Source organism: Pyricularia grisea, chromosome I (genome assembly GCF_004355905.1).
Source record: "Pyricularia grisea strain NI907 chromosome I, whole genome shotgun sequence".
Taxonomy (NCBI): Eukaryota; Fungi; Ascomycota; class Sordariomycetes; order Magnaporthales; family Pyriculariaceae; genus Pyricularia; species Pyricularia grisea.
The window spans coordinates 2,994,939-3,020,018 of NC_044973.1; the positions used below are offsets into that span (position 1 = coordinate 2,994,939).

Sequence of the window (25,080 nt, forward strand, 5' to 3'; positions counted from 1 at the left end):
CGCCCATCAATAACCGTGATTACTGTGTGATGCCTTATGTCCGATGCCAAGGCCTTTGTTGACAGCCTAAACACAACGTCTAAAATACAATGATATGTCGAATGGACGACATGATGAAGGTTTTGGGGGCCATATATCTATAGCGAGCAACCCCAGGCCACTATTACCGACCTGCACTTACAGCTTGATGCAGCTTGGTTGATTCAAGATCGGCCAAACCGCTCAAGTACAGCCCAGAACACCACATACTCATGCACTAGTAACCTTCGGCACCCGGTGCCTTCTCATCTTTCCGCAGGCTCGTGAGCAGCTCACGGAAGCGTTCCTTTCCAGACCCAGCCGCACCGCCCTTGGCACCCTTGCCAGAAACGTCAACGATCTTAGAGATGCGCTCCCAGCTGGTGCCACCCGATGTGGTGTCCTCGCGGTTCTTGAGAAATTGTTCGGCGTCCTTGCGAGTCTGGGCGATTGTCTTCTCCTTCTTGTTGTTGTAGTTCTCGTAGAATTCGTCAATGTTCTGCTGCGCTTCCTTGATCGTCTCGGCGCGCTGTTGTGCAAACTGCTCGGCCCGCTTGGCGTTCTGCTCATCCCGTTTCTGCCGCCACTCCTTGATTACCTCGGGCTCTTCCTCCTCCTCTGTGTAGGCACCGAAACCTGAGTTGTAGCTGACTGATGGGCCGGTAATGGCTCCACTAGCACCGAGACCCTGTATATGCAGCCGTGAATTGTCAGCAACGCTGCACGAAGACTGGAACCGAACGGCGCGTGAGATGGGTTGGGCTTACCGAGTTTGGGCTCGCTAGGTCTGGGAACTGGCTCTCAAACTCCGCGTTGCCAGAGTTGCCACCACCTCCACCCAGCAGGTCATCATCGTCATCATCGCCGCCATCCTCGACGGTTGCGAACTGGTTCGCGTCGTCTCCCAAGAGCGCCTTCTCTCGCGCCAGAAAATCGTCGGCAGATGGTTCTGCTGATGTGTCCTTGACTTCGGTTTGCACTGAAATTTGGGCAACTGTTAGAAGTCTTTTTAATTCATTCTTTTGGTAACAATATCAAGTGCCACTCACCACCCGAATCAAATTCATCGAGGGATGGAAACCGGTCCGCCATGTTGATAGACAAGGTGTGATGTTGATTAGGTGGCAGAACTGGGATGTGTGGGAATCAACCCTTGTGAGGATCCAGAATGTGTATGCGACAAAGATGGCACGGCTGGTGGGGATTTAATGCCGTTGATGATCGTAGGAGGATTTGTCTTGCAAAGTGTAGTGGTACAAATTAGCAGTTGTCGTTAGCACATGTGCATCTACTTGCTTGCGCCAGTTCGCATGGTCCAAGCTACCGCACGGCGTTTACGGCCTGGCGACACAGCCTCAGGTACCTTAGGTTCCCTTGGCTGATCTGATGGGGCCAAGGTGTTGCTTAATTGGCGGTGACTGGGGTCATATGCAATTATGCGGGAGGTGTCTGGGACATAAAGCGGGTCAATTTTATGCGGCTTGTACTTTCAATTGAATCAAGCGCGCTTTCTTTCCCGTCCCGCCCCAATAAAAAGCGCGACTCTGATCAATCTTGACACTGACTTTTTGCGATTGGGAACAAAAGAAGAGGAGAGAGAAGGCTGGCATCATCACACAAAAAGGGATTTGTCAGGGGCCATAGACCGACCTGTCCTGAAGCAGCGGACTGAACATTCAATTGCGGATCTTGATGCACATATAGTCGAAGTCCCTTTCTTGCCTTTGGATTGAACACTGCCAAAGCTGGAGCTCCCTTTCCAGATACCTGCCTGTCCACTTCTGTACAGGAAGCTTGGTCTGATCCTGTAGATTGAGAAAAGAGCCTCATCATTGGTTGTCTTCCTCAAGATAAAACCACACAAAGATCATCATCTACTTTGATTCTGAGCTGCCTTTAAGGTCATTCTACCGGCACACATTCGGCTCATTTTATCCTTCTCATTGCCCATCGTTTTGACAAAACTCCGCCACATACATTCCTGCTCCATTATACCCCTCGGCGCTTGGAATCAACTTCAATTCCAACAAGGGGAAAAAAATACATCCACAAACAAAAGGATGGCCTACACAGACGACGCTGTGCTGGCCAAACTCTCGGCCCTCAATGAGAGCCACGACAGCATTGCAACTGCTGCCCAATGGATCATGTTCCATCGGTAAGTTTTCCCTCGATTTAATTTATTTATTTATTTCCCTTACCTGTGTGTGTGTGTGTGTGTGTGTGGGTAAGCAAAAGCGAGCACATAGCAGATGCAAATTCAGGACATGCCTATTCAGCTTGACGCATTTTTGCATCTCTTTCCGTTTGTCCTTTCCCCCCGTGTTTGCCTGGGTTCAATTTGGCCAAAGCACGCAGCCAGCAAAACCTAGTGCACCAAACCAAATCTCCCCAGTGGCCTGCCTCATTCGACCTTCAAGACTGACCATAGATATTCCTTGCTTTATATAGGCGTCATGCAGACCGCACAGTACAGTTGTGGCTCGGCAGACTTAAGGAGTCTCCAAGCTCCAAACGTCTTAACCTCGTGTACCTAGCAAACGGTGAGTGTGAGCTTTGCCTGTATATACATACATACCTTACATTGCCTACAACCATATTTTGGTCTGCTTCACACTTTTATTTTTTCCCCCCTTACTACCCTTGAGGTCTCTCAATTCAAGCCAAAACCACCAGAAAGAACCTACTCTGAACATGCTTCGAAAAACCAATGCCCCGCAAGAAAACATCCTCGTCCCTATTATGGGCAACCGTCTCTACCACACTCTGTTGACATCTTTGCTGATCTGCTCTGTCATTTTAGAGGTTACACAGCAGTCAAAAGCTCGTCATCGGGATGACTTTGTCAACGCATTCTCGCCAATCATTGCAGAGGCTGCAGCTGTGGCCTACAAGGGTGCCTCTTCTGATGTCCAGAACAAGCTCAGACGGGTTATCGACGTCTGGAAGGACCGCAACATCTTCGAGCCAGCCATACAAGCTGCGATCGAGGCGCGCTTAGAAGGTTAGCTAGTTGTCCCTTCGTCACTCGATCCCATGACATGCTTTACTGACCTTTCCCGCAACAAAAGATTTGGACAAGGCCAAGGGCATACCAAAATCCTCCAGCTTTGGCGCTTCAGGTCTATCTGGGTCGGGTGGCTCTGTGCCATCTGAGCTCAGTGCCCTGGTGGCTCCGCAGCAAAATGTCTCCAAGCAGCAGTTGCCCATGAAGTCTGCCATCAGTGCTGCCAATCAGGACTATGAAAGGCTCACCAACCCTGCAAACCCGGTACCTACTGCGCCCGTCTACGCTGCGCGGCTCAATGGGTTGCTCAAGACTCTGGCAACTGCAGAGGGCGCCGTTGCCGAATGCGTCAAGGCACGCAAGGAGCTTATTGGTGCCTTAGAGAAGATGCTTGACTCTAACAGAGAAGCTCTTCGAGCGGATGAGGCCCAGCTTGTTGAGCTGTCATCGCGCAGGCAAGCCATCGACGCAAAGAAGAGTGACGTCGAGATGGCCATCATGTCCGGACTCAGCATGCAAGACAATTCTGTACCGCTTGGCGGCGCTCCGGATGGACCACCAGCGCCTGACCCAGCTCAGCCCCAGGTTGAGGCTCTTACTCCACCCTCGGCCGGCGCAGATGGTGATATGTATGACAACAGCGATAGCTTTGCACCGCCTCCTCCCGAGCCTGTACCGGCCACCGAGCAACCGACGGGCGCACAGCCGATGGCCTCGGGAATCGAGATGCTCTCCAACATAGCATCCCAATATCACTCAGTGCCCACGAACGGCAACACCAACAAGCGTCGCCGTGTTGAGTCGGGAGAGGAGTTCCCGGACCTTGGCAAAGATGATGGCATTGACCCCGATGTCAAGGAAATGCTTAGCAATGATATCAAGACAGAAGCCGCTTGATGGTTGTAGTGTGCTACTCTGCTCGTTGCGAACCGTCGTGGAAGATTTCTTCAACTCCATGTAAATGACTTTGCGTTGGAGTTAAAACACTTTTCGAAGTTAGGAAGAGTGTATTTTAAGATTGGTCGTATGCCGTGTCTTTTTTCTGTCGAAAACCACGGCAAAAGTGTGCGCATTGCTTGCGAGGATATCTCGGTGTTTGTATCTAGTTCTGGACTAATCATTGGGTGTTGTGGTTTTGATGGGTATGGACGAAAGAATTACTTTACACATTGGTGTGTTTTCACAAACACCAATACCGAATAAACTCTCCAGGCAAGAACGTCTTGACACTTATTTCTCTTGTTTTCTCAAATTTTGCTTTTAATGATGGACTTCGATGACGTGGACTTGGGTTTGAAATGCAAACTGAGGCTTGTACTACATTAACTAGACTAGACCACATACGTCAATTAACCCCTTCGGTGCTAGAGCTTCCCAAGCACTGGTCAACACCCGAAGTTTCCCGATGTTTTGGGTACTGTGATAAACAGGAAAGAGGAATCAGGCAAACTTGGGTAAAAGATAAAATATTCATACAACATACGTTCATAAAATAAATAAAGTCCAGTTTCGTTTATATTCAAATTTCGACTGTTACTGTGACTGACTGTATCAAAAAGGCTAAGGATGTCCGAGGTACACGGTGGGTGGATGCGCCTCGGACTGACTGACGGTTGTAGCTCCGAAAATGATGTGCAGGGGTGTGGGGCGCTGCTTTACATGCTCGTTCCGTCATTCACTTTTTTTTTTTTCTCTCCTCCGATGCTTATTTCAATGTTTCTTCTTACTGAATCAGCCCTTGTCAAGAGATCGGATTCGACCAGCCGGCGACAATCCCTCGTACTCACTTGGCCATGAATTGTAGAAACTTCAGGCTTCTTCCCCGATAAGGAGCCCTCGATTAATATTCTTCCCAATAACCGACAAAATGGTTTCGGGAGCGGTGCGGCGCACCGTGCTGCTCCCGTACCTCGGAGCTACCGGTTCAGCACAACTACTCGTCTCCGCGCGTCCTCATTTAATACCCCTCCGTGAGCCGCTGCTGCCCAGTGCAGCCATTTGGACATGCTCAAAGATTCCGGCCCAGCCGACTCGACCTTTTTCCGCCGCTACCTCGACATGTTTGACGAGCGCGAACAACTTTGCGCCAGTGGGTTCGCGTTTCAGCACGCTACCGGCAAAGGCGCCCACCTCATTTCTAGGCCTGGGCAACCGGTTCAGCTCGCCCTCAGGCATCCTGCAGCGATTCTCGACGACCCCAACGTCATGGAAGCAGTCTGTCAAGGAGACGAGCCTGCAAGAGGATTCACGGGAAGGTAGCAAGGCTGTAGAGAACGCGGAAGCGAAGAAGGATGGAGATGTGACAACACCCAGCGCGAACCCCAACGACGACGGGCTTGAGTCTCTTGGGTTCAAAAAAAGCGAAAAGGCACTCAAGGCGTCCCAGATCAACATGAGCGCACGTCTATCCAAGGAAAGCAAGGCACAGCCCTCCAAGGCCGGCATGGGTGAGATATGGAGATTGCTCAAGATTGCACGACCAGAGCTCAAGTGGCTCGCAATCGCCTTTGTCTTTCTTCTCATCTCGTCCAGCGTCACCATGTCGATTCCTTTCTCGGTTGGGCGAATCCTTGACTTGGCGACCAAGGGCGATGTAGAGAGCACCCGCATCTTCGGCCTTACCCTGACGCAGTTCTTCATGGCATTTGGTGCCTTCTTGACCCTGGGTGCTGTGGCCAACTTTGGCCGCATCATTCTGCTGCGGATTGTCGGCGAGCGTGTCGTTGCCCGCCTAAGGTCGCAGCTTTACCGTCGCACGTACACGCAGGATGCCGAATTCTTCGATGCCAACCGCGTAGGTGATCTCATCTCGCGTCTCAGCTCGGACAGTGTCATCGTCGGCAAGAGCATCACGCAGAACGTCTCGGATGGCATGCGCTCAATTGTCAGCGGATGTGCTGGTGGTTGTGCAATGCTCTGGCTTAGCCCCAAGCTGACGTCGATCCTGCTGCTCATGTTCCCGCCAATCGCTATCGGTGCCTTTATATACGGTCGCATGATCCGCAACATCAGTCGGCAGATTCAGCGAAACTTGGGAACACTGACAAAGATCGCCGAGGAGCGTCTGGGAAACATCAAGACAAGCCAGGCTTTTGCCGGTGAAGTACAAGAGGTTCACCGATACAACAGCCAGATCAGGAAGATTTTCTCTCTGGGCAAGAGGGAGTCGTTTGTCGCTGCAACCTTCTACGGCTCTACGGGATGGGCGGGGAACATGACCATCCTTGCCTTGTTGGTCGTTGGAGGAGGTTTGGTTCGGTCGGGATCTATGTCTCTTGGCGACCTTACTTCTTTTATGATGTACACGGCCTTTGCGGGATCCAGCCTTTTCGGAGTATCAGGGTTCTACTCGGAACTGATGAAGGGTGTTGGTGCCGCAAGCCGTCTGTTTGAACTTCAAGATCGCAAGCCTACCATTCCCCAGACTGTTGGACTGAAGGTGAAGTCGGCACAGGGACCCATCAAATTCTCCAACGTGTGCTTTGCCTACCCGACCCGCCCAGCCGTTTCGATCTTTAATGGACTGGATTTCGAGATACCCTCCGGTAGCAATGTCTGTGTGGTCGGACCTTCAGGTGGTGGCAAGTCGACCGTGGCAGGCTTGCTACTACGATTCTACAACCCCACGTCTGGAACAATCACCATAAACGGTGTTGACATCTCCAAGATGAACGTCAAGTCCCTCAGACGGCGCATTGGCATGGTGGCCCAGGAGCCAGTACTGTTCTCCGGCACCGTCGCGGAAAACATTGCCTATGGCCGACCCGAAGCCTCTAGGGCCGAGATCATCGCCGCGGCCCAAAAGGCTAATTGCGGCTTCATCAGCGATTTCCCCGATGGCCTTGAGACGCAAGTCGGTGCCCGCGGCGCGCAGCTGTCTGGTGGCCAGAAGCAGCGCATCGCCATCGCGCGCGCCCTGCTCAAGGACCCGGATATTCTCATCTTGGACGAAGCCACGTCAGCGCTCGACGCTGAGTCGGAGACCTTGGTGAACTCTGCGCTCGCCCAGCTGCTCAAGGGACGCAACACCACCATCAGCATCGCCCATCGCCTGTCAACCATCAAGAGGAGCGATAAGATCATTGTGCTTTCCAGCGAGGGCAGGGTCGCTGAGATTGGAAGCTACACTGAGCTGAGCGCCAACCCAGACAGTGCCTTTAGCAAGCTCATGGAGTGGCAGATGAGCGGCGGTGACGTCCCGTCCCAGCAGAGGCCCCCGCCTACCATCACGGAGGCGGAGGCGATATCCGAGGAGCTCGAGACGGATGAGGAGCCGGCAGTCGAGGAGGAGGAGGATGTTGAGGAGAGTGATGACAAGGATGCAAAGAAGCCATCGGAGAAGGAGTAATTTGTCGAAATAGAGCCGCATATACCTTTTATTGACGGGCATCCGGCTGGGGGAGCGTTTGGCTTGTTTCCTTTGTTTCGGTTCGTGATAGAGCTGCTTTTGTCACAGCTGACATTGATGAGGATGGGTGCATCATTTCTTTTTCATATATCGTTGTATTATAATGGGTGCAATCTGTTTGATAACATACTTTTGGTGATGGGAATAGGAAATGGGGCGACGACGACGACACTCCACTCGATTACATTTGGGTGTCATCAGTTAGAAGAAACGGCGGTGCTCGCAAGGCCCATGACACCGGACCGGGCACGAAGCATGATGACTTGGCCCTCCTGGGTAAAAAGGGTTCGAGGAACTTCACACCTCGGCATCTTGGCATTGTTGTTTTGTAAGAGTTAAAACAGAGCAGGAACCAAACGAAGCATACTCACATATATCTTCAGACCAGCCAACTGGGAACCAGCAAAAACTACATGGAGAAGAGAATGGCTACGGGTTTGTGATGACCTTCCAACTGCATAGCTTCTAACAGACCTTGCATCCAATGTGAAAACCATTTCCCCTTGTGGACTGCCTGAGAATAAGGTATATTCCTTCGCACTAAAATACGAAGTAGCCGTCTGAATACTGCACGCATGGACCGGCAATAATTCGCTGCCCCCAGTATCAGGTGTTGTTTTGCTGACTGGATTGTGTGAGCAAGATAATTGCAAAAACCGTGACGTTTAAGTGTACTGGAACATTTGAGAAAGTTGTGCTGCCTAACATTACCTCTATGGAGGTTGTTCTCAAATTTACTTCCATTGCCCAGTTCTCAAACGATGCAAGCTCGGTTTTTAGAGGCTGATTTAAAAAAGCATCGGTATTAGTAGACAACTGGCGGGATTATGTGTTTTTAACATTCGTCATTTGCATTCCCCCCCATGTGGGTAAAGAATTGTCCAAGAAGAACCCCCACATTCCTCCCACGACCCCTCCAATTCAGGAACTTCCCCCCTACCGGTGGTACAAAGTTACCTGTAAATACAACTTTGATCAAATGCAGTATGGCAGGGCGGAAGAAAGCCCGAAAGATGCAATTTGACTAACGGAACAAAGAAAGAAAAATAAAGAAGCAAAGGTCGCCAGTCACTAAGTGTCCGAGACAAAGCGCCGAGACGCCTGTTTGGTAGAATGCCACTGAGGAAAAATGTGTGGGGGATATTTTTACGTATTCCAATCGCGTGCTTCCAAAGACGCTGGGTTTTCTTATCAGGTAGTTCTGGAGTAACCTGCGTGCAGGGGGTATCCTACATGTGCCAATGAATTAATGTATATGTTTAGGTTTATGAGGTACCTACCACCTACGTATATCTAGCAAAAGTCTCGACCGAGCTAAAAAGAGCTGAGCAAGTACACGACAAGTATTGCAGACTACTCCGTACTTCGTAGGTACCTAGGTTGCTAAGCCAACAAACAGGATGAAAGGTTTTAGGGCCTGACATGTTTTGTCATTGAAATCTGGATACTTTCCCCTAATTATACATAATCCCGCTTGAATCAATCAAATCAGACCGGAATTGGGTTTTCCAGGCCTGTTGCTTGTTGGTTGACCGGGCAAATACTACGTAGTATGTACTACTATGTACAGGTCTGGAATACCCAGGTACCTACACCCACGATTTCCAGATATGGAAATGACACCCACTATCGACCTCTGCTGACGGAGTAAGTTGGAGGTTCGCTCTGCATCATAAAGTACCTACTCCGGATACGTCTACCCAGGTCGCATTGCGAGACTGGTAACTTTATGCAGATGAATGCCTGCCTTACCTATTAGCCTACAGTAACGTACTTGAGCCCTTTTCGTGGAAAACTTCGTCTCTCAACTGTTCTTGGTCGTAAATTTTGCTCTCTTTGTTGTTTGACCCGATATTTTTCCAAGTTCAATTCGAGTAACCAATTGACTCCAAAAAAAGCACATCAACACCCCAGCTGAAACCCCTGTCGCAAGCTAGGAACACCCCTCCGTCCGATATCGCTTCCAACCAAGGCTTTTTTTTTTTTTTTAGGGTGCAGTCAAGAGTTAGAGTCACAATAACAACAGTCCGTCATTTACATAGTATACACAGACATTCGACTTTGTGTGACTGGTTCTAGCGCAAAACGTTTCTCAACTGTCATCCAAAGACTAAATTAGAGACATCATTGCGCATCGACACAACCCATTCCGCTTGACAAGATGGCTTGGTCCACGATGAAAAACAACAGCGAGAATGGGTGGGTGGTGCAAAAGTTTGGCGGCACCAGCGTCGGCAAGTTCCCGGACAAGATCGCAGAGGACATTGTGCAGCCCTACTTGCGAAACAATAAGCTCGTGGTCGTCTGCTCTGCCAGGAGTTCTGGGAAGAAGGTGACTGGAACCACAAGCCGGTGCGTTGTTTTCATTACCCACCGATTCTCCCCTTTGTCAATGGCCCATCGCATTGCCAATACCTTCTCGGGGCCTCTCAATATTTTATAGATGAGTAACATACTGACTGACCAACCCCACTGATGATTAGACTATTAGAAGTCTTTCGCCGACTGAAGAGCCTCGAGATCAGCATAGAACCTACTCAGTGCGAACTAATCGACGAGGCGAAGAGAATAATTCAGGACATATGCGACGACCATGTCGCCGCGGCGGAGAAGTTCATAAGAGATGCAAGCCGGTGCGCAATGCTGATCAAGGAGATACAAGACGAGTGCTTAGAGCTGGGCGAGTACATCGTGGCAGCAAAACGCTTCCACCTCGAGGTCAATGCGAGATCAAAAGACCGCGTTGCTAGTTTTGGCGAAAAGTTGAGCTGCAGGTTCATGGCCTGCTTGCTGCAAGACAGGGTACGTCGCATATAAGCCTTGTGGCAACTTTCTTTTCTTTTTTTGAGGGGGCGTCCTGTCACCGACGACGGCTGCCGATGGTTGCTTCTTGTATTAATTCCCCGTTTCTTGACGAGTTCAGAACGTCGATGCACAATATGTGGATCTATCCGACGCCCTCAGCTACGACGGAGCAAAGCGGCTCGACCATACATTCTACAGTGACGCCGCAGCCGTCATCCGAAAAAAGATTTTGGCCTGCGGGGACAAAGTTCCCATAGTGACAGGCTTCTTCGGCAACGTTCCGGGTAGTCTACTAGATGGCGACATTGGGCGCGGCTACACAGATTTATGCGCAGCGCTCATCGCAGTGGGGCTTAAGGCAGGGGAGCTACAGGTGTGGAAGGAAGTCGATGGCATTTTCACTGCAGACCCGACCAAGGTGCCTACGGCACGGTTGATCGGGGCCATCACACCGTCCGAGGCCGCAGAGCTGACATTTTACGGCTCCGAAGTGATTCACCACCTTACAATGGACCAGGTCATTAAGGCCGACCCACCAATCCCGATTCGCATCAAAAACGTCAAGAACCCCAGGGGAGAAGGCACAATTGTCGTTCCAGACCCGGTCTTTGCACCCGGCAAGGAGCTTATTAGGTCGCGACCGTCAGACCATCATTCTAGTGGGCGCAAGACACCCAAGAGGCCTACCGCGGTAACCATCAAGGACGGAATATCGGTCATCAATGTCCACTCTAATAAGCGATCCATCGCGCATGGCTTCTTTGCGCGCGTCTTCTCCATCCTCGACCAGAACCAGGTCTCGGTCGACCTGATTTCGACATCAGAGGTGCACGTCTCGATGGCGATTCATTCTGGGAGCGATAACGGCGGCAACTTTGACAAGGCGCGCGCCGAACTCGGGGATTGTGGCGAGGTCAGTGTCTTGCACGACATGGCCATTCTGAGTCTTGTTGGTGCGGATATGAAGAACATGCATGGTGTTGCTGGCAAGATGTTCTCTACCCTGGGAGAGCATAACGTAAATATCGAGATGATCTCACAAGGTAAGTGCTGTGTGGACGTTTTGAACCCTTGTAACTTTTTGAGTCGCGAGCCTTGCTAATCCGCACGCATCATCTGTTTAGGCGCGAGCGAGATCAATATTTCTTGTGTAATCGACGCCCGGGAGGCCACGCGTGCGATGAACATCTTGCATACAAACCTATTTACCTTTTTAGAACAATGAAATAGAGTGTTTGATTTTGTTCGAGTACCTACCTGCTCGCCGACTGTGCTCTTGTGCAGGGAATGAACTCGTTGCCAGGTATTATCTCGGAGCCGCGCAGGAGTATTCATAATACAAAATGAATACATAACTACCTAGCAATGGCACAGCACAACCGGAATATGGATAGTCCCTTTTTTTTTCGTCTCGTTTCCATGATAACAAGGCCTGGGGAGTATAGATTAGGTGGAGTCGCTATTGCGAGACTTACCTACCCTGCATCCAGGCAACCAAGACGGGCTGACAATGGGAAAGTTGCCAAAACTGAACCCCGCCCAAATGATGGCGCGTCCATGCCCCATATCAGACGTCAGCACCTCAGTCAGGTCACTAAAGTGGTCCGTTACCTTGCTAAGCTGACCCATCAGCCAGCCACCCTCTTCTCGTCTTCTGCTTTTTCCTTAGGCATCCTTCACCATTTAATTCAACATCAAGTCGGCCGACATTGTTGAATATCACAACGTGACACGCTGTACTACATTTATTTCTATCGAGTAAGATGACGCGGACGGTGGTTTACAGTGCAGCGCTGGTGGCGTTTGCATCAGGTACGTCGGTTTTGTTTTGGTTTACACCCATGACAAGCGAACTGCGGAGCTTCCATTCGCATCAAGCAAGCAGCACGTCATAGCCACCCAAAGCAGCACCAGCAAAGTATGCTCTTGAAGCAGTTCAGTTTGTGCGATACTGCACCACATTGAAAAGCCACACATATTTTACACTATAGCCGAGATATATCCTTTTTTTTTTTATTGCTTTAGTCCGGCGTAGGTATATCTCCTAGCTGACCACGACCAAACGAAAACAAAATGCAGCGACCGCGATGACGCTGGCGTCAATCGTCCTGCCCAACTGGATCAGCTACAACATAACCTCGATCAAGGGGCACTCGATAACGCGCAATATCGGCCTGCACAAGACTTGCTCTTCTGGAATCGATCCGTTCTCGGACTCGCCGACCTGCCGGTCGTTCCCGATGGAGCGTGAAGACTGCGCCGGGGACGAACGTGGCTTCTGCAGCATATGGCGCACCACGGGCTTCCTCATGTCGCTTGCCATCGTCGTTGAGCTCGCGACCCTGGTCGGGTTTCTGGTCATCATGGCCGGCGGCAAGATGAAGCGCGTGACGGGCTGGAAGATACTGAGCAGCCTTTTGGCTAGCATCGCCACGCTGTTGCTCATGTCCATGGGGACGGTTGTGTGTATATCCCTTTTTTTTTCCCCGCGCTGCTTGTTTTAGACGCTGCATATGGCGCAAAGAATACTAATGATGGGTAACAGGCATACATCTTTGATAATGATGACAAGTTCTCGGTGCCTGGGTGGAGTCTGGACAAATCGTGGATCATGACGACCGTTAGCGCTGCCTTTTGTCTTTTGTGTGCGGCGGTGTTCCCAATCTCGGCTCACTTTCTGCCATCAGAAGGTGATTACGAGTTTCTCCGAGACCCTGTGCACGCTTAAACCGAGAGCTGCCGATCTTGAGACGGATGGGCTGTTGCTCTGGGGTGCGAGCTGGAGTGGCGGTCTAGGTACACATCTGCATATATTAGCACTTCTTGGTGCCAAGTGGTGTTTAGAGGAACAACAGTACGTACAAATAATAGGCGGCTTTTACGAATTTAAATTATTATGCGGGTTGGCGAAGTCATTTACGACAGCGGCGAATATAAGAAAGTGAGGGTCAATTTTACGAGATAATACATGTATATCCCTGCATATCGTAATACAGAAATGGACACTGGCGTTTGCATAGTCGAACTAAAAGCCACAGGATATTTTAGTGAGCTATTAACCGTGAGTGAATGAGCTAGCCTGATTACAACCCCGACAAGGTATTGGGTAACGGGCGTGTATGTCCTTGAAAAATGAGGTTCGTACATAAGCTGTGACTTGCTCTGTTCTGTAGAGTTGACTACCTTGGTTCTAGATTGTTTGCGTAGACCTTGCTCAACCCATGGCACCACGACCGTTCATTCAGCTTTGGCTGCTTTATGCTAGTCTAGTAAAGTTCCTTAACCCACTCCGCTACTCACTTATGACCAGCTTCGTGGAACTCCACATTCTTAACTGCCCATTTTCCACATCCATCGGCTCGCTGAAAGCAGCAACCGGCGTAAAAGCCAAGCCCGTTTCTAGAAGCCTTCCAAAAAACCCCACTCTATTAGTTCTTGTTGTAAACGTACGCAATCTATCCGTTTGCGCAAGTCACGGGGGATCAAAATGAGCCAGCCTTTTGAAACGACTAACAAGTGAAATAAAAATAAAATAAAAAAAAACAAACAAGAAACTATAAGACAAAAAAGCCCTTCGAATTGAATTAAAAGCACTTTGCTCTATCACCATGAGCAGCTCAACCCCAACCCCGGGCCTATCCCCCGCACAACTCGACTTCTTCCACCAGAATGGTTACCTCATCGTCCCAGATGCCCTGCCGCCGTCGACGGTCTCGTCGCTGCTGGCCGAGACGTCGCGGCTCCTCGAGTCCCTGGACCTCTCGACGCACCCCATGACCAAGTTCCGCACGGGCGGCGAGGACGGCAAGGACCACGTCGGAGACGACTACTTCCTGGGGTCGGGCGACAAGATCCGCTTCTTCTTCGAGGAGGACGCCGTCGACGACGCCGGGAACCTGACCAAGGACAAGTCCCGCGCCGTCAACAAGATCGGCCACTACCTGCACGCTCTCAGCCCGCCCTTTGCCAAGCTGCTGGGTGGTGGTGACGACGACGACGACGACGACGAGAAGAGAGCCGTCGCCAAGGCTCGCCCCGCCGCCGTGGCCCGGGACCTGGGCTTCCGCGACCCGCGCTGCCTGCAGAGCATGATCATCTGCAAGCAGCCCGAGATCGGCGGCGCCGTCCCGCCGCACCAGGACAGCACCTTTTTGTACACCAACCCGCCGTCGGCCGTCGGCTTCTGGTACGCCCTCGAGGACGCCACGCTCGACAACGGCTGCCTGAGCTTCCTGCCCGGCTCGCACCGCTGGGCCCCCATCGACAGGCGCCTCGTGCGCTCCGGTGGTGCCGGCGGCGGCACCGAGATGACCGACAATGACGGGCCGAGGTTCCCGGTCGGAGACCAGTACGGCGAGGACAAGAAGCCTGCTGCTGCTGCTGCTGGTGCCCACGCCGATGCCTACGTCCCTGGAGAGGTCAAGGCCGGGTCGTTGGTATTGATCCACGGCAACCTGCTGCACAAGAGTGAGAAGAACCTGAGCGAGAAGGGTAGGATAATCTACACGTTTCATGTGATTGAGGGACAGGATGCCTTGTACGACGAGAGGAACTGGCTTCAGCCCCCAGCCGAGGGCTTCACCAAGTTGTACAAGTAAATAGTCTAGTTGTTGTTGACACATGCCGGATGATTTGAAAAACTGCAAGGGAGCTAGCTGTTTGGTTGTTGCATAATGTAAGCTGACCGCATCTGATGGTATTGAAGTGAAGAACCACCACGGGATCCAGAGTAATATTGTACATTCTCTCGAAACCTGGAGTTAGACGCTGCTGCGATTAGTTGCATGCTTGTCAAATTTTGCCCTTCACATTGGCAAATCAGGAAGAACTGTCTCGTCTTCATCAACTAATGCCAATGCTGATTTGATATATTGCTTTGTTAATCGCGAGGCGGTTATTGCCCAATATTTGGTATTGCAATCTCTCTTTGCCATTTTTTATTTTTTTATTTTTGTTATCCGACTCCAGAACCCCCACTCACGATTTATAGTTGCTAGCCGCTCGTTCGAAACAAACAACCAAGACATCGTAGGAAAAGAGAGAGAAAGAGACAAAAAAAAAAGTACAAGTATAAAGTTCCAGTCATCGCTGGCCCGAAGTTGACAGTACCATCCGTATCAACGTCCACCACCAAGTCTAGTCTTCTGCGGTATCCAGTAGGCTGCGAACGAAACGGGCGCTGTGCTAATGGAAGGGAGTCAAAATTAAGGCAACGGGAATAGGCAGTTTGATCAATGATGATAAAGAAAATATGCAGTGTTATATCAGAAACATCGGCACCCCTTGGAATGCCAGACAAGGGGCAAAGAAAAAAAAAAAAGAAAAAAACAAGGGATTGTCGTGATGAAGAAACGCATCGGGAAAAAGAGTCCGTGCTGCCTATGAATAGCAAATCTCGTATAAAAGAAGATGATAGTGGAAAAGCAATGACCATTTCTGCTTGCAAAAGAGAAAAAAAAAACGAGCAGGCATCGTTCCATTATGGTTCAGTGGTTTGCCCAATGAGACACCCGTTCATTATGTTGACGCAACCCTTTTAGAGTGGCAAGGAGGCCACAGGTCCACATAAATCGCCCAGCCATCATCGCCGTATATACCAGCTACATGGAGACATCCACCCGGCAGCCGGTTTGTCTCCCGGTCGTCCTCTAGCCGCGGGCATAGGGATGGAAGCCTCTGCTCATGCCCCGACCACCGCCGCGGTAGTTTGAGCCTGGCTTGCCAGCATTCTTGGGTCCAGTAGGAGCATTCGGCGGAGGTGCGTTGGCGGGGTCGTTATTGTTGTTGTTATTGAAGTGGTTGTGGTGCCCGCCTCGTTGTCTGAAGCCGCCACGGCCACCACCCTGGTTGAAGTTGTTTTGAGGTACGTCGTCGTACATGCCCTCGTACGACTGCTGGTTATTATACCCCCCTTGTTGCATCTGCTGCTGTTGGTGCTGTTGCTGGGGACCTCCAAAGCCGCCGCGTTGCTGTTGCTGCTGCATGTGTCTCTGCTGTTGGTGCTGGTTGTTGTACTTCTGCTCCTCGAAAGACTGCTGGTCGTACGCGTTGAACGGTGCGCGGTTCCCATCCCCGTCGCCGTCTTGCTCGCCAGACTGGTCGCCTGCAGGACCACCTCCAGGCATGCCGACAGGTCCTCCACCCTGCTGGCCCATCATCTGCTGCATCTGCTGCATCATCTGGGGGTTCATAGCGGCCATGGCAGCCATTGGGTTCTGACCACCCGGGCCGCCGCGGCCCATCATCTGCTGCATCTGCATCATCTGCATCATCTGGGGGTTCATCTGGAATCCCATGTTGCGCTGTTGCTGCATCGCCATCTGCTGCTGCATCATCTGGAAGTACTGCTGCATGCGCTGCCAGTAGTTGGCCATCATCTGCGGCGTCATGCCTCCGGCGGCCGGACCCCCGGCACCGCCGGCGTCGACCTGACCTTCACCTTGCTTCCTAAACTTGTTGCCAGGGCCACCATTCCGCCTGTTAGCTTCCTCCTCCTCGCGAAGGTTGCCGCGCGGCTGGGCCTTCTTGACTTCGATCAGCTTTCCGTGAATCTCAAGGTCCCGCGCCAGGCAAGCTTCGACGCCGGCTTCAGACTCAAAAGTCACAAAACCAAAGCCACGCGGCCGCCCGGTGTCCTTGTCCATCATCAACGTCGCGTCAACTACACGGCCGAATTGTGCAAAGAAGTCCTTGAACTCTTGGTCCGTAGTCTCCTGGCTGACGCCTCCGACGAAAATCTTGCTTGTCTTCTCCTGTTCATCTCGTGGGATTGCACGCTTCGGGTCGATCTGCAAAGGTGAAGGTGCTATCAGTAAGAAACGCCACATATTTGTGGATTACGACAACTGATACTTTGGAAGATCGGTTACTTACAATCTTGCCGTCCAGGTAATGCTCTTTAACCATAACGATATTGACCGTCTTGGGATCTTTGAATGTTAAGAAACCGAAACCTCGTGACCTGCCAGTGGTACCATCACGCATGACGGTGCACTCAATGACTTCACCAAATTGGGAGAAATAATCCCGAAGTGATTCTGCTCAGAAAAAAAAAAGTTAGTCAATTGCACGCATTTGTCCCAAGATAGTCTTCATTATGTTTCTGGTTTGTGATAGCTTGAGGTGAAAGAATATTCTTACCATCTGTCGTCTCCCAGTTTAGACCTCCTATAAACATTTTGCTATACATAGGACATTATGGTCAGTCTCAATCTCAGTCTCCGCTAAATTCAGCTCAATTCCAGTGCAAGCCAATCATCGTGCCCTGCAGGCCATCGTCTGTCATAGTCTCCCTTGAGATGCCCTTGTCTGCGCCAAGCTAGTGGAGTAACTACTAGCACATCAAGTCCCTGGCTTTGTTCAAGTTCGCCGGAATCTTTGAATATTGAGTCAAGCTCTTTTAGATAAGGGCAAGGTCATTGTCAATTGTGACCGTAATCAATACTCAAGATCCGAGTATCAATGCCCACATTATTCGAGTGGCAATTGCAGTATTGTGCAGCCAATGGTTCTTTGAAGTCAAGTCAACTGCCGTCCGATGTCCAGTTCTGCCAAATACGTGACTCGTTTGCCGTTTATCCTTGTGGTCGGTTCTAATCGCAGCTAGTTGATGATCTTGTCGTACCAGGCAGATTGCTTCAGGCTTCAAGCTTGAGGTTTAGTAGCCAAGTGGATTTGGGCTTGTGTTTCGTCGTATGCACCGCCACCAAGACTTCTCACAGCTCGGGAGACGAGAGACGAGCAACCAGGATGCCCCAGGCAGGAGTTTGTCGAATATTCTTCTCAGTTTTTTTTGTTTCTTCTTTTCTTTCTTTGAAGCAAACTTTGCTTTGTCTGCTTGGTTCTGCTTGCTCTTTCTGTCTGGCTCTGCTACCATGAAGCTAGGACGCTAGGTACTGTGTCTTCGAGCGCTATCCGCTGCCAATCTTGCTACGGCAATTTGAGGCACCATTTGTGTCCCCGAACTCAACAAGACCGGTGGCTATAGGACGTAGAGTTTGTTCCTGGGTTGACCATTGCCCCGATGTAACCTGGGCTGGCTCTGCCTTTTCTGAACCGTGATGATTGGCGACAGGCAGACCTCCACCCAATCCTCCGACTTCTGCAACCGTGGTGGCTTTATGGCACAGCTCGACTTTTTCTGTCGCTCCGCTATCCTCTGCAATAGTGATCCATGGACCTCTCAAGGACCGGCGTAACTGTTCAATCCAGTCCAACTGGGCAAGAAACTTGGCGACCAGTCATGATCCCAACCTGTCTGAAGCCACCCAAGCCACAAGACCATTTGCAGCGAACCTCCACGGCATCCACTTGTGAAATGGACTTCTGCACGTATCCTCCAACTGCCAGGTATCTGACCAGGTCATTCCTCCACGGCCTGGCGTTGGGCGTATCCCTAGCTGTACGAGGCGCCAAGCGAACAATAGAGGATTATTGTGCATAGACGGGTGTAAAAGATACAGAGTCACGGCGAGCATTGAAGCAAGGCATCGAGTGTCACAAACTAGCGAAATGAAATATCACTTACCCATCTTCCTTCGAGTTCGGACCTCGTCCTGCCGCAGGTTGGGGAGCAGGTGCGGCGGCAGCATGTGTTTGTGAAGGACGCTCCACACTACTGTTGTTCGGAGCTGAAGAGGTCCCATTTCCCAAATTGAAGTCTACATCGTCGTCTTCTTCTTCGTCTTCGTCATAACCCATGTTGGAGTCGTCATGACCACTTTGGTCAATGGGTGGAGGTTGCTCCTCACGCGTTTCGATTGGCGCAGGAGTAGGGTTCGTCGGGGCTGCAGGCTTGTCCGGGACCTTTGCGGGCTCTGTAGGCGCGTCATCGGCATAGCTATCAGGCGAGAGATTTTGCAAATGTCAACAAAACAAAGCACATGGATGTTGAAAGTGAAAAAAAGTAGATGGACCGCATCAATCCCCAGTAGTACTAACAGATCAGCGAAGAGATCTTCTTCGAAAGCCTCAGGTTCCGTCATCCTTGCGATGAACCGGAGTGGTACACGCGAATGTGGAAGGAGAGGAAAAAAAATAGATCAGCTGCGTATGGACGGGTTAACTAAAGAAAATGACTTTCCAGTATGAGCCCAGTAATCAATAGGATGAAAGAAACTGCGATCCCATAAATAAGTACAGAAAGAAGAAATGAATGGTAGAATCCCCGATGAGTTCGTGTTGGGAAGGTAGGAATGACCTGTGAAGGTTTCACTGTCAATGTCTTGATGGGTTATTCTCTGGCGGATGGAACCACCTCTACCAGAGAATGGCGATGGCAGACGTGACAAGCTGAGTGGAGCAAGGCAGGGGATCAGACAGAATGCATGGCAAGCAGAGAGCCAAAGGTTTAGCAAAAACAAAATGTGACTAAGCAACCAAAGCTAAGGTGCGAACCTTTGCTATTAGTAGTAGCTCCTCAAGGTACCTTACCCACCTGCAGGTAAGGTACACCTAGTACACACTTATGGTTGCAGATAAGGACCCTTGTTCTTCAGGATAGCACGGACCATGTGAAATTTGACTTGCAAGCATCTTGATTGTTCACGGAGATAGATTCTATCCTACGCACTTATAAAAAAAAGTCACATCCCGGATATTGTATTATTCCTAGAAGCATTATCGCTTGGCCTGTTCCAATATCCTTGAGCTCAAAGCCTTAATGTCTCTGCCCTGCCCTGATTTTCACCATCAGGGGAGCGAGCATACGCCGGCCAGCACAATGTTGGCGCTCCGGGCGCAAACCCTTCTCTGCTAGTTTCTCTTCCCGACGATGCCACTGAGCGTTCTGAGGCATTATCTCCGTCGCTCAACACCAAGTTTCGTTGCGGTCCTTTCGCTTTATCGCCCTGTACAGATCGGCCAGCAACTTATCTTTCGTGAAGCTTTATATATCAAAAGTTCGAACTCGGCGGCTGTACAGACAGCAAACTTTACACAATGCCATTCTCACAACAGCAGGTCAGCCTTGGCCCCGAATCCGGAGCATTCTGCTACTGTCGACCTCGACGCTTTCGACGGAGGTGACGAAGCATCTTCCGACTTCTATGACTACTCCCCAGAGGATGAATTACAAATCAGAGCACCATCCGAACCCTCGTCAGATTCCGCAAGTACATCAGGCTACGGGAGATGGGAAAGCCTTTCGAAGAACCATGCACGGTTGAGAGCAGAATCGACACCTCCCTGGCCTGAGACTGATGGAGGACGGCTAATAGATAGCCCGGAAGGAGAGATGGATCTAGCTTTATGGGCATGTCTCCTGGATTTCTGTCAGAGAACTGGGTCTCTTGACGGAGCATATTATTTATTGGGCGAGCTCTTTCGACGCCGGAAGCTTTACGAGACAGACCATCCCTTGGCCGAGAATTTCTGGCAAACTGTGGTGGACCTTTCTATTCATGACGACACACTACTGGAGCAGCTTCTCGGTCATGCGGTATGGATGCAGGACAAGCGAGACACCCGCTGGCCTCAGCTTTATGGATCCATAATGAACCCTTTGCTAGCAAGTCGCCAAATCAACCGCGCTTTTCGTTGGCATCTGCTGTTGAGTTCGTTCTCAGCTCCCACCAAGACAGAACTCATCGAAGTTCTCAAAACGGCAGTTCTGGATGAGGATCAAGATGTCAAGAACCTGCTGCAAAGTATCTACATAACAAGTACGCATCGGGGACTATATGACATCCTGGTACCCTTCTTTTGGGAGCAGGGACTTTGCGGCCTGGCACTTAGATGGAGACATACCTTCATTAGACACAATGACCGCCCCCGTTCTCGAGCCTCGCGACCGTTTATTAGATACTTTGCAGCCTACTTCCCACAGAAGCCTTTAGTAGAGCAAGAAGTCAGAGCAGCCGGCCTTGATACGGAGTTTACCGGATTTGAGGGATCTGCAGAGGATGTGGGCGGCGATGTCAATGCGCTTTTGACTTTTCTTGGTGGCAGGCCTCTTGGAACCGACGAAAAATACAATGATACCCTCGGGGCAAGATGGTTTGCCAGTTCATGGATATCTCTTGAGACTGCCATACAGTTTGTTCACGCATTGGGAGTCTCGAGGATTGGGCCTTTATCACTTCAGTCGATCGCACTGCGTGAAAAGTCGACGGCAGATCTAGTCCATCGACTCAAGCAACTCGACAGCTGCGGAATAAGGATCGGTGCTTCCAGATACGTGCGTGCTATTAGGTACATGGCAACATCTGGGGACTGGAACACGCTTCAAGACCTGCTAAGTTCAGATATACATCCCGACGTTTTTGATGACGATGCAGCCCAGGAAAAAATTCGAGAGGCGTGCCAGCTCGTCAGTGATTGGAAAACATACCGGATGCTCACTGCTGTGAGGGTTGCTGATACGCTTGACGGAGTGACCATCCAATACAACAACTACCTTTCATCCGCGGACCTTCTGTCAAAACGGGTTGCAACAAGAATTTTAAGCCAAATGCAGGCCAGCGACATCCCTCTCTATGCCTCAACAAGCGCCCGAATATCACAGTACATTCTGGATCACATGCCATATAGAAAGCGTCACCTGGATCCAGATGCCGACTACTTCCTTAAGCTGAGCCGTCTGATGCTAGCTACCCCGTACCCCCCTCCAGCCAGTGTGTGGCAAAGTCTTCTGGACTCACTTAGCTACACACTAGACATAGATCGGCTGGAGGAGGTTAGTCTGGAGATTGTTCACCACTACTGGGATGCCAAAAGAGACTACCAACCTAGTCTGAGGATACCAACTGCCGATGTACCTGCGACATTCCACGCACTGCAGCCAGACAAGCCTTTTCAGACACTCCCTCGCGACCTACCCTTGACGAACAGCAGCCACCCAATCGCCAAGATATTCAATCATCGATTCCAGCGGCATATTGTTCGTCGCGCGTTCAAGAGTGCACTTGTCCGCCGCTCCAGGCCGTGCCGACTCGGTTCGAGATCATCGGCGGCAGACTACGGGATCGCCCGAGGTGTTAAGTTCCTGGCTGATTTGAAAAATGCCGGGGTCAACGTCCCGGATCTTACCGTTCAAAAAGCCGTCATCCTCTGCCTAGTTGATTTGTTCAGTTTCGACTGGGTGCCTCGACAGCACTTCATGACGAAATTCAACTTTGTCAACCAGTACACTCTAGATGAAGCGCGAGATCTCTTCAACGAGGCATGGGGTGGCTCTTTACTGCCTGCCACAGAAGAGTTGCAGCAAATTATTGATGTCGAGGGCATGGCACGACAGCAACGGAAAGAAACGAGGATCATGAAAGCCGAAGAGCGTAATGGGATGTCATACATCGAGCATCGACGCGAAATCTTTGCCAGTATTGCTCGCATTGTAAGCTGGTTAGAGAGGATGACGCGTTGAGACGTTTGTTTCAAGTTTATTGTTAAGATTTGTACTACCACTTAGATGTATATAACATGTGTATAATTTCTGTACATATTAGATTTTTCATGTAGAATACATGGTCAGTCGGTTTAGACTTGTCGAGCCAGTGTCAAATAAAGATCTATCATCATAGCAATTTCGCCAGAACAAACATGCCCCCAATTTGGCAGATACAGTCATCCATCCTCCACGACAAGGACTACATTTTGTAGCCTTTCATTTGAGGTTCTTCGTCTTGGCAATTAAAATCTGCCATTGCTGCGCTGCCCGGATTATAGAACGAACAGTATCCTACATGGCCCCGAACGCCTGGTGCTCGTAAATAAAACATGAAACAAAGGAAAATATTATGCCATTGGCTTTATCACCCGCCATCGCCCGAATCTTTTTTGGGCTTGATTATGAGCAGAATGATCATGCCAGCGATTATGAGTATCAAGAGGAGGATGATCTTGCGTTTGGTCGTCTTCTTTTGGTAACCCGACGCGATGATCAGCTCCTTGTCGGCCTCCTTGACGTCCGTGGCCATCCTCTCGACGTTGTAGTCTATCCTGTCCAGCATGGTTCCTTGATCTATGACCATCGTTTGCAAGTCGCGGAACAAATCGGCCAGGTCTATGATTCCCTGTGCTATCTGATCGATCTCCCGCTCGCGCTGCAGGATCGCCGCGTCGTTGGATTGTAACAGTTTTTGATGTTGTGTTGCCTGGAGCGTAGATTGCGAGAAGGATCTATCCGCGTCGGACTCGAGGATTGACGGTTCGGTAAAGTTGTTGGCGGGGTTCGGCGTAGATGACCGGTCGCCGCCGGGGCTGAGGCCACCACCACCGCCCATACCTTTTAACTCTTAACGGAAGAAAACATATGTTAGTATATAGTTCTGCGCAGCCAATCGCTATCCTATTCCTACACACGAGTGATTGGTTGCTTACTTTTCAAGTATGCACTCTGCTTCTTCCTGAAGCCAGCACTGGCCTCCTGCACCCTTGTGGCCAGTGAGACCTGGATGTTCTTGGCCATGACCTCCTCAGCCCTGCTTATGCCACCGGTTTGTTTCGAGTCCTTGACAATCTTCTCGACCCTTTGTATGCACTGGTGGCATTTGTGAAACCCCTTGGTGATCTGCTGCGTCAGGTCCTCGATCTCCCTCTCCTCGGCCCGCTTGGTCTCCTCGTCATTAAAGCCGGGGAGGACATGCTTCTGGTGCAGCCTGTCGAGCTTCTGGCCCTTTTGCGCAATGTCGGCAAGGAGCTCGGTGACCTCGTCGTTGACGTCGGCCCAACGCGGAGGCAACAGGTCCATCTCGATCACTGCATCGCCGTCGTCCGAAGCACCGGATGACAGCAGGCCGCGCCGGTCCTCGTCGGCCGAGAAGATGAGGCTGTTTCCGGAGCCGCCGAAGCGATCGGCTCCGGCCAGGGATGACGAGATCGCCGAAGAGTCGCCATACCGCGTGCGCTTGGCCGGGTGGTGTGCATACGACTGGCGGTAGGAGATGTACAGGTTGGTGCGATCTCGCCACATGGCGGACCGCGAGTAGGGAGCGGACAGGTCAACGCGGACAGTGGCGGTGGTGTGGTGGCGGTGGGCGGGCGGAAGCAGTAGTGGAGTTTTGTTGTCGGTCGTTTGTTCAATCGGAGTAGTAATGGTTGGTGTCTCTGCTGGAGCTTGAGCTGGAGCTGGAGCTCAGGTAAACGTCATTCATTCAACCTTTCGAAATCGATGTGCATGCCAAGCGCTTATCGTTCAATTTCTTTGTGCACGTGTGTTTTGTTTGTTTATTTCAATGTTGTTTGTATTGACATGTATTGGTGTGGCTTTTTTATTGATGTAATTATGCTCCTAGCGCACAGATTCGGAATCCTGTCGGGCGATGGACACTTGTGCTTCCGCTGCTTGCGAACAAGGATGAGGATGAGGTCGATCCAAGGACTGCAAGCCATGGAGGCCAGGTAGGTCCTAACCCGGAGCAGATCCTCGCCATGGCCAAGGAGCCACTTTGGCAAGTTTGCCGTTTGGTTTGTAGCAACGTCACAGTGTCAATGACACGCCGCTCAACGGCAGTAGTCTCTTGGCCCGTGCACGTATCCCGTTGCGGTTCGCTTGCTTACCTGCCTTGCCTCCATGCTTGCTGGTCCCTGCTAATACTGTGGTAGGTACTGTTGGCAATCCAGATAACGTGATGAGCAACGAGGTTACTTTACCCCTCAATATTCCACCTCACGTCTGCTCGCATATTTAAGTTGATAAATCGGATTTTGAAAAAGACTTTCTTTCGCAGAAGTTGACCGATGCGCACTTTTTGAAGAGCCGTCCTACGTCGTATTTGCCCTGGTGGGGTAGGGGTTGAGGTTGGAGTTACTGCCCAGCGAATTTGACGCGGCGGTCTGCATTCTGGCTTTCCGTTAGGTACGCGAGTAGCCTAGTAAGGTAGCTGTTGCGTGACGAGTCTTATCG

At 50.8% G+C, this 25,080-nt stretch overlaps 8 protein-coding genes across 8 annotated transcripts; 5 read left to right on the top strand and 3 right to left on the bottom strand.

Moving 5' to 3' along the window:
• Nucleotides 1-2: 2 nt before the first annotated feature.
• On the bottom strand, nt 3-1,343 carry PgNI_05954 (uncharacterized protein). The gene is made up of 3 exons (XM_031125983.1): nt 1,068-1,343; nt 786-997; nt 3-706 (listed from the first exon to the last, which is right to left on the bottom strand). Exons 1-3 carry the CDS (start codon nt 1,108-1,110, stop codon nt 257-259), a joined length of 705 nt encoding a protein of 234 aa, XP_030982788.1. The 5' UTR covers nt 1,111-1,343; the 3' UTR covers nt 3-256.
• A 569-nt stretch (nt 1,344-1,912) lies between these two features.
• Nucleotides 1,913-3,922, top strand: PgNI_05955 (uncharacterized protein; the record flags this gene model as incomplete). The annotated part of the gene is made up of 4 exons (XM_031125984.1): nt 1,913-2,176; nt 2,470-2,561; nt 2,822-3,022; nt 3,090-3,922. Exons 1-4 carry the CDS (start codon nt 2,079-2,081, stop codon nt 3,920-3,922), a joined length of 1,224 nt encoding a protein of 407 aa, XP_030982789.1. The 5' UTR covers nt 1,913-2,078.
• A 970-nt stretch (nt 3,923-4,892) lies between these two features.
• On the top strand, nt 4,893-7,373 carry PgNI_05956 (uncharacterized protein; the record flags this gene model as incomplete). The annotated part of the gene is made up of 1 exon (XM_031125985.1): nt 4,893-7,373. One exon carries the CDS (start codon nt 4,893-4,895, stop codon nt 7,371-7,373), a length of 2,481 nt encoding a protein of 826 aa, XP_030982786.1.
• Nucleotides 7,374-9,502: 2,129 nt separating this feature from the next.
• Nucleotides 9,503-13,241, top strand: PgNI_05957 (uncharacterized protein). The gene is made up of 5 exons (XM_031125986.1): nt 9,503-9,785; nt 9,917-10,235; nt 10,357-11,281; nt 12,318-12,700; nt 12,784-13,241. The coding sequence occupies exons 1-5, from the start codon at nt 9,595-9,597 to the stop codon at nt 12,964-12,966; spliced, it is 2,001 nt and encodes a 666-aa protein (XP_030982787.1). The 5' UTR covers nt 9,503-9,594; the 3' UTR covers nt 12,967-13,241.
• A 605-nt stretch (nt 13,242-13,846) lies between these two features.
• On the top strand, nt 13,847-14,836 carry PgNI_05958 (uncharacterized protein; the record flags this gene model as incomplete). Its single annotated transcript, XM_031125987.1, has 1 exon — nt 13,847-14,836. The coding sequence occupies one exon, from the start codon at nt 13,847-13,849 to the stop codon at nt 14,834-14,836; it is 990 nt and encodes a 329-aa protein (XP_030982980.1).
• A 681-nt stretch (nt 14,837-15,517) lies between these two features.
• On the bottom strand, nt 15,518-19,517 carry PgNI_05959 (uncharacterized protein). Its single transcript, XM_031125988.1, has 4 exons — nt 19,179-19,517; nt 17,379-19,077; nt 17,112-17,275; nt 15,518-17,026 (listed from the first exon to the last, which is right to left on the bottom strand). The coding sequence occupies exons 2-4, from the start codon at nt 17,425-17,427 to the stop codon at nt 15,887-15,889; spliced, it is 1,353 nt and encodes a 450-aa protein (XP_030982981.1). The 5' UTR covers nt 17,428-19,077; nt 19,179-19,517; the 3' UTR covers nt 15,518-15,886.
• Nucleotides 19,518-19,828: 311 nt separating this feature from the next.
• On the bottom strand, nt 19,829-24,728 carry PgNI_05960 (uncharacterized protein). The gene is made up of 2 exons (XM_031125989.1): nt 23,556-24,728; nt 19,829-23,469 (listed from the first exon to the last, which is right to left on the bottom strand). The coding sequence occupies exons 1-2, from the start codon at nt 24,145-24,147 to the stop codon at nt 22,988-22,990; spliced, it is 1,074 nt and encodes a 357-aa protein (XP_030982091.1). The 5' UTR covers nt 24,148-24,728; the 3' UTR covers nt 19,829-22,987.
• Nucleotides 20,011-22,599, top strand: PgNI_05961 (uncharacterized protein; the record flags this gene model as incomplete). The annotated part of the gene is made up of 1 exon (XM_031125990.1): nt 20,011-22,599. The coding sequence occupies one exon, from the start codon at nt 20,011-20,013 to the stop codon at nt 22,597-22,599; it is 2,589 nt and encodes an 862-aa protein (XP_030982090.1).
• Nucleotides 24,729-25,080: the final 352 nt, after the last annotated feature.

Excerpts from the sequence above, each read along its gene's own strand:
- PgNI_05957 (XM_031125986.1), top strand. The coding sequence starts at position 9,595 with ATGGCTTGGTCCACGATGAAAAACAACAGCGAGAATGGGTGGGTGGTG. Across the intron at positions 9,786-9,916 it reads GTGACTGGAACCACAAGCCG|ACTATTAGAAGTCTTTCGCC; the intron begins GTGCGTTGTTTT and ends ACTGATGATTAG. Across the intron at positions 10,236-10,356 it reads CCTGCTTGCTGCAAGACAGG|AACGTCGATGCACAATATGT; the intron begins GTACGTCGCATA and ends TGACGAGTTCAG.
- PgNI_05954 (XM_031125983.1), bottom strand. The coding sequence starts at position 1,110 with ATGGCGGACCGGTTTCCATCCCTCGATGAATTTGATTCGGGTG. Across the intron at positions 998-1,067 it reads CGATGAATTTGATTCGGGTG|TGCAAACCGAAGTCAAGGAC; the intron begins GTGAGTGGCACT and ends CCCAAATTTCAG. Across the intron at positions 707-785 it reads ACCTAGCGAGCCCAAACTCG|GGTCTCGGTGCTAGTGGAGC; the intron begins GTAAGCCCAACC and ends CTGCATATACAG.
- PgNI_05960 (XM_031125989.1), bottom strand. The coding sequence starts at position 24,147 with ATGTGGCGAGATCGCACCAACCTGTACATCTCCTACCGCCAGTCGTAT. Across the intron at positions 23,470-23,555 it reads GCAGAGTGCATACTTGAAAA|AGTTAAAAGGTATGGGCGGT; the intron begins GTAAGCAACCAA and ends TCTTCCGTTAAG.
- PgNI_05959 (XM_031125988.1), bottom strand. The coding sequence starts at position 17,427 with ATGTATAGCAAAATGTTTATAGGAGGTCTAAACTGGGAGACGACAGAT. Across the intron at positions 17,276-17,378 it reads AAACTGGGAGACGACAGATG|AATCACTTCGGGATTATTTC; the intron begins GTAAGAATATTC and ends TTTTCTGAGCAG. Across the intron at positions 17,027-17,111 it reads ATTACCTGGACGGCAAGATT|ATCGACCCGAAGCGTGCAAT; the intron begins GTAAGTAACCGA and ends TCACCTTTGCAG.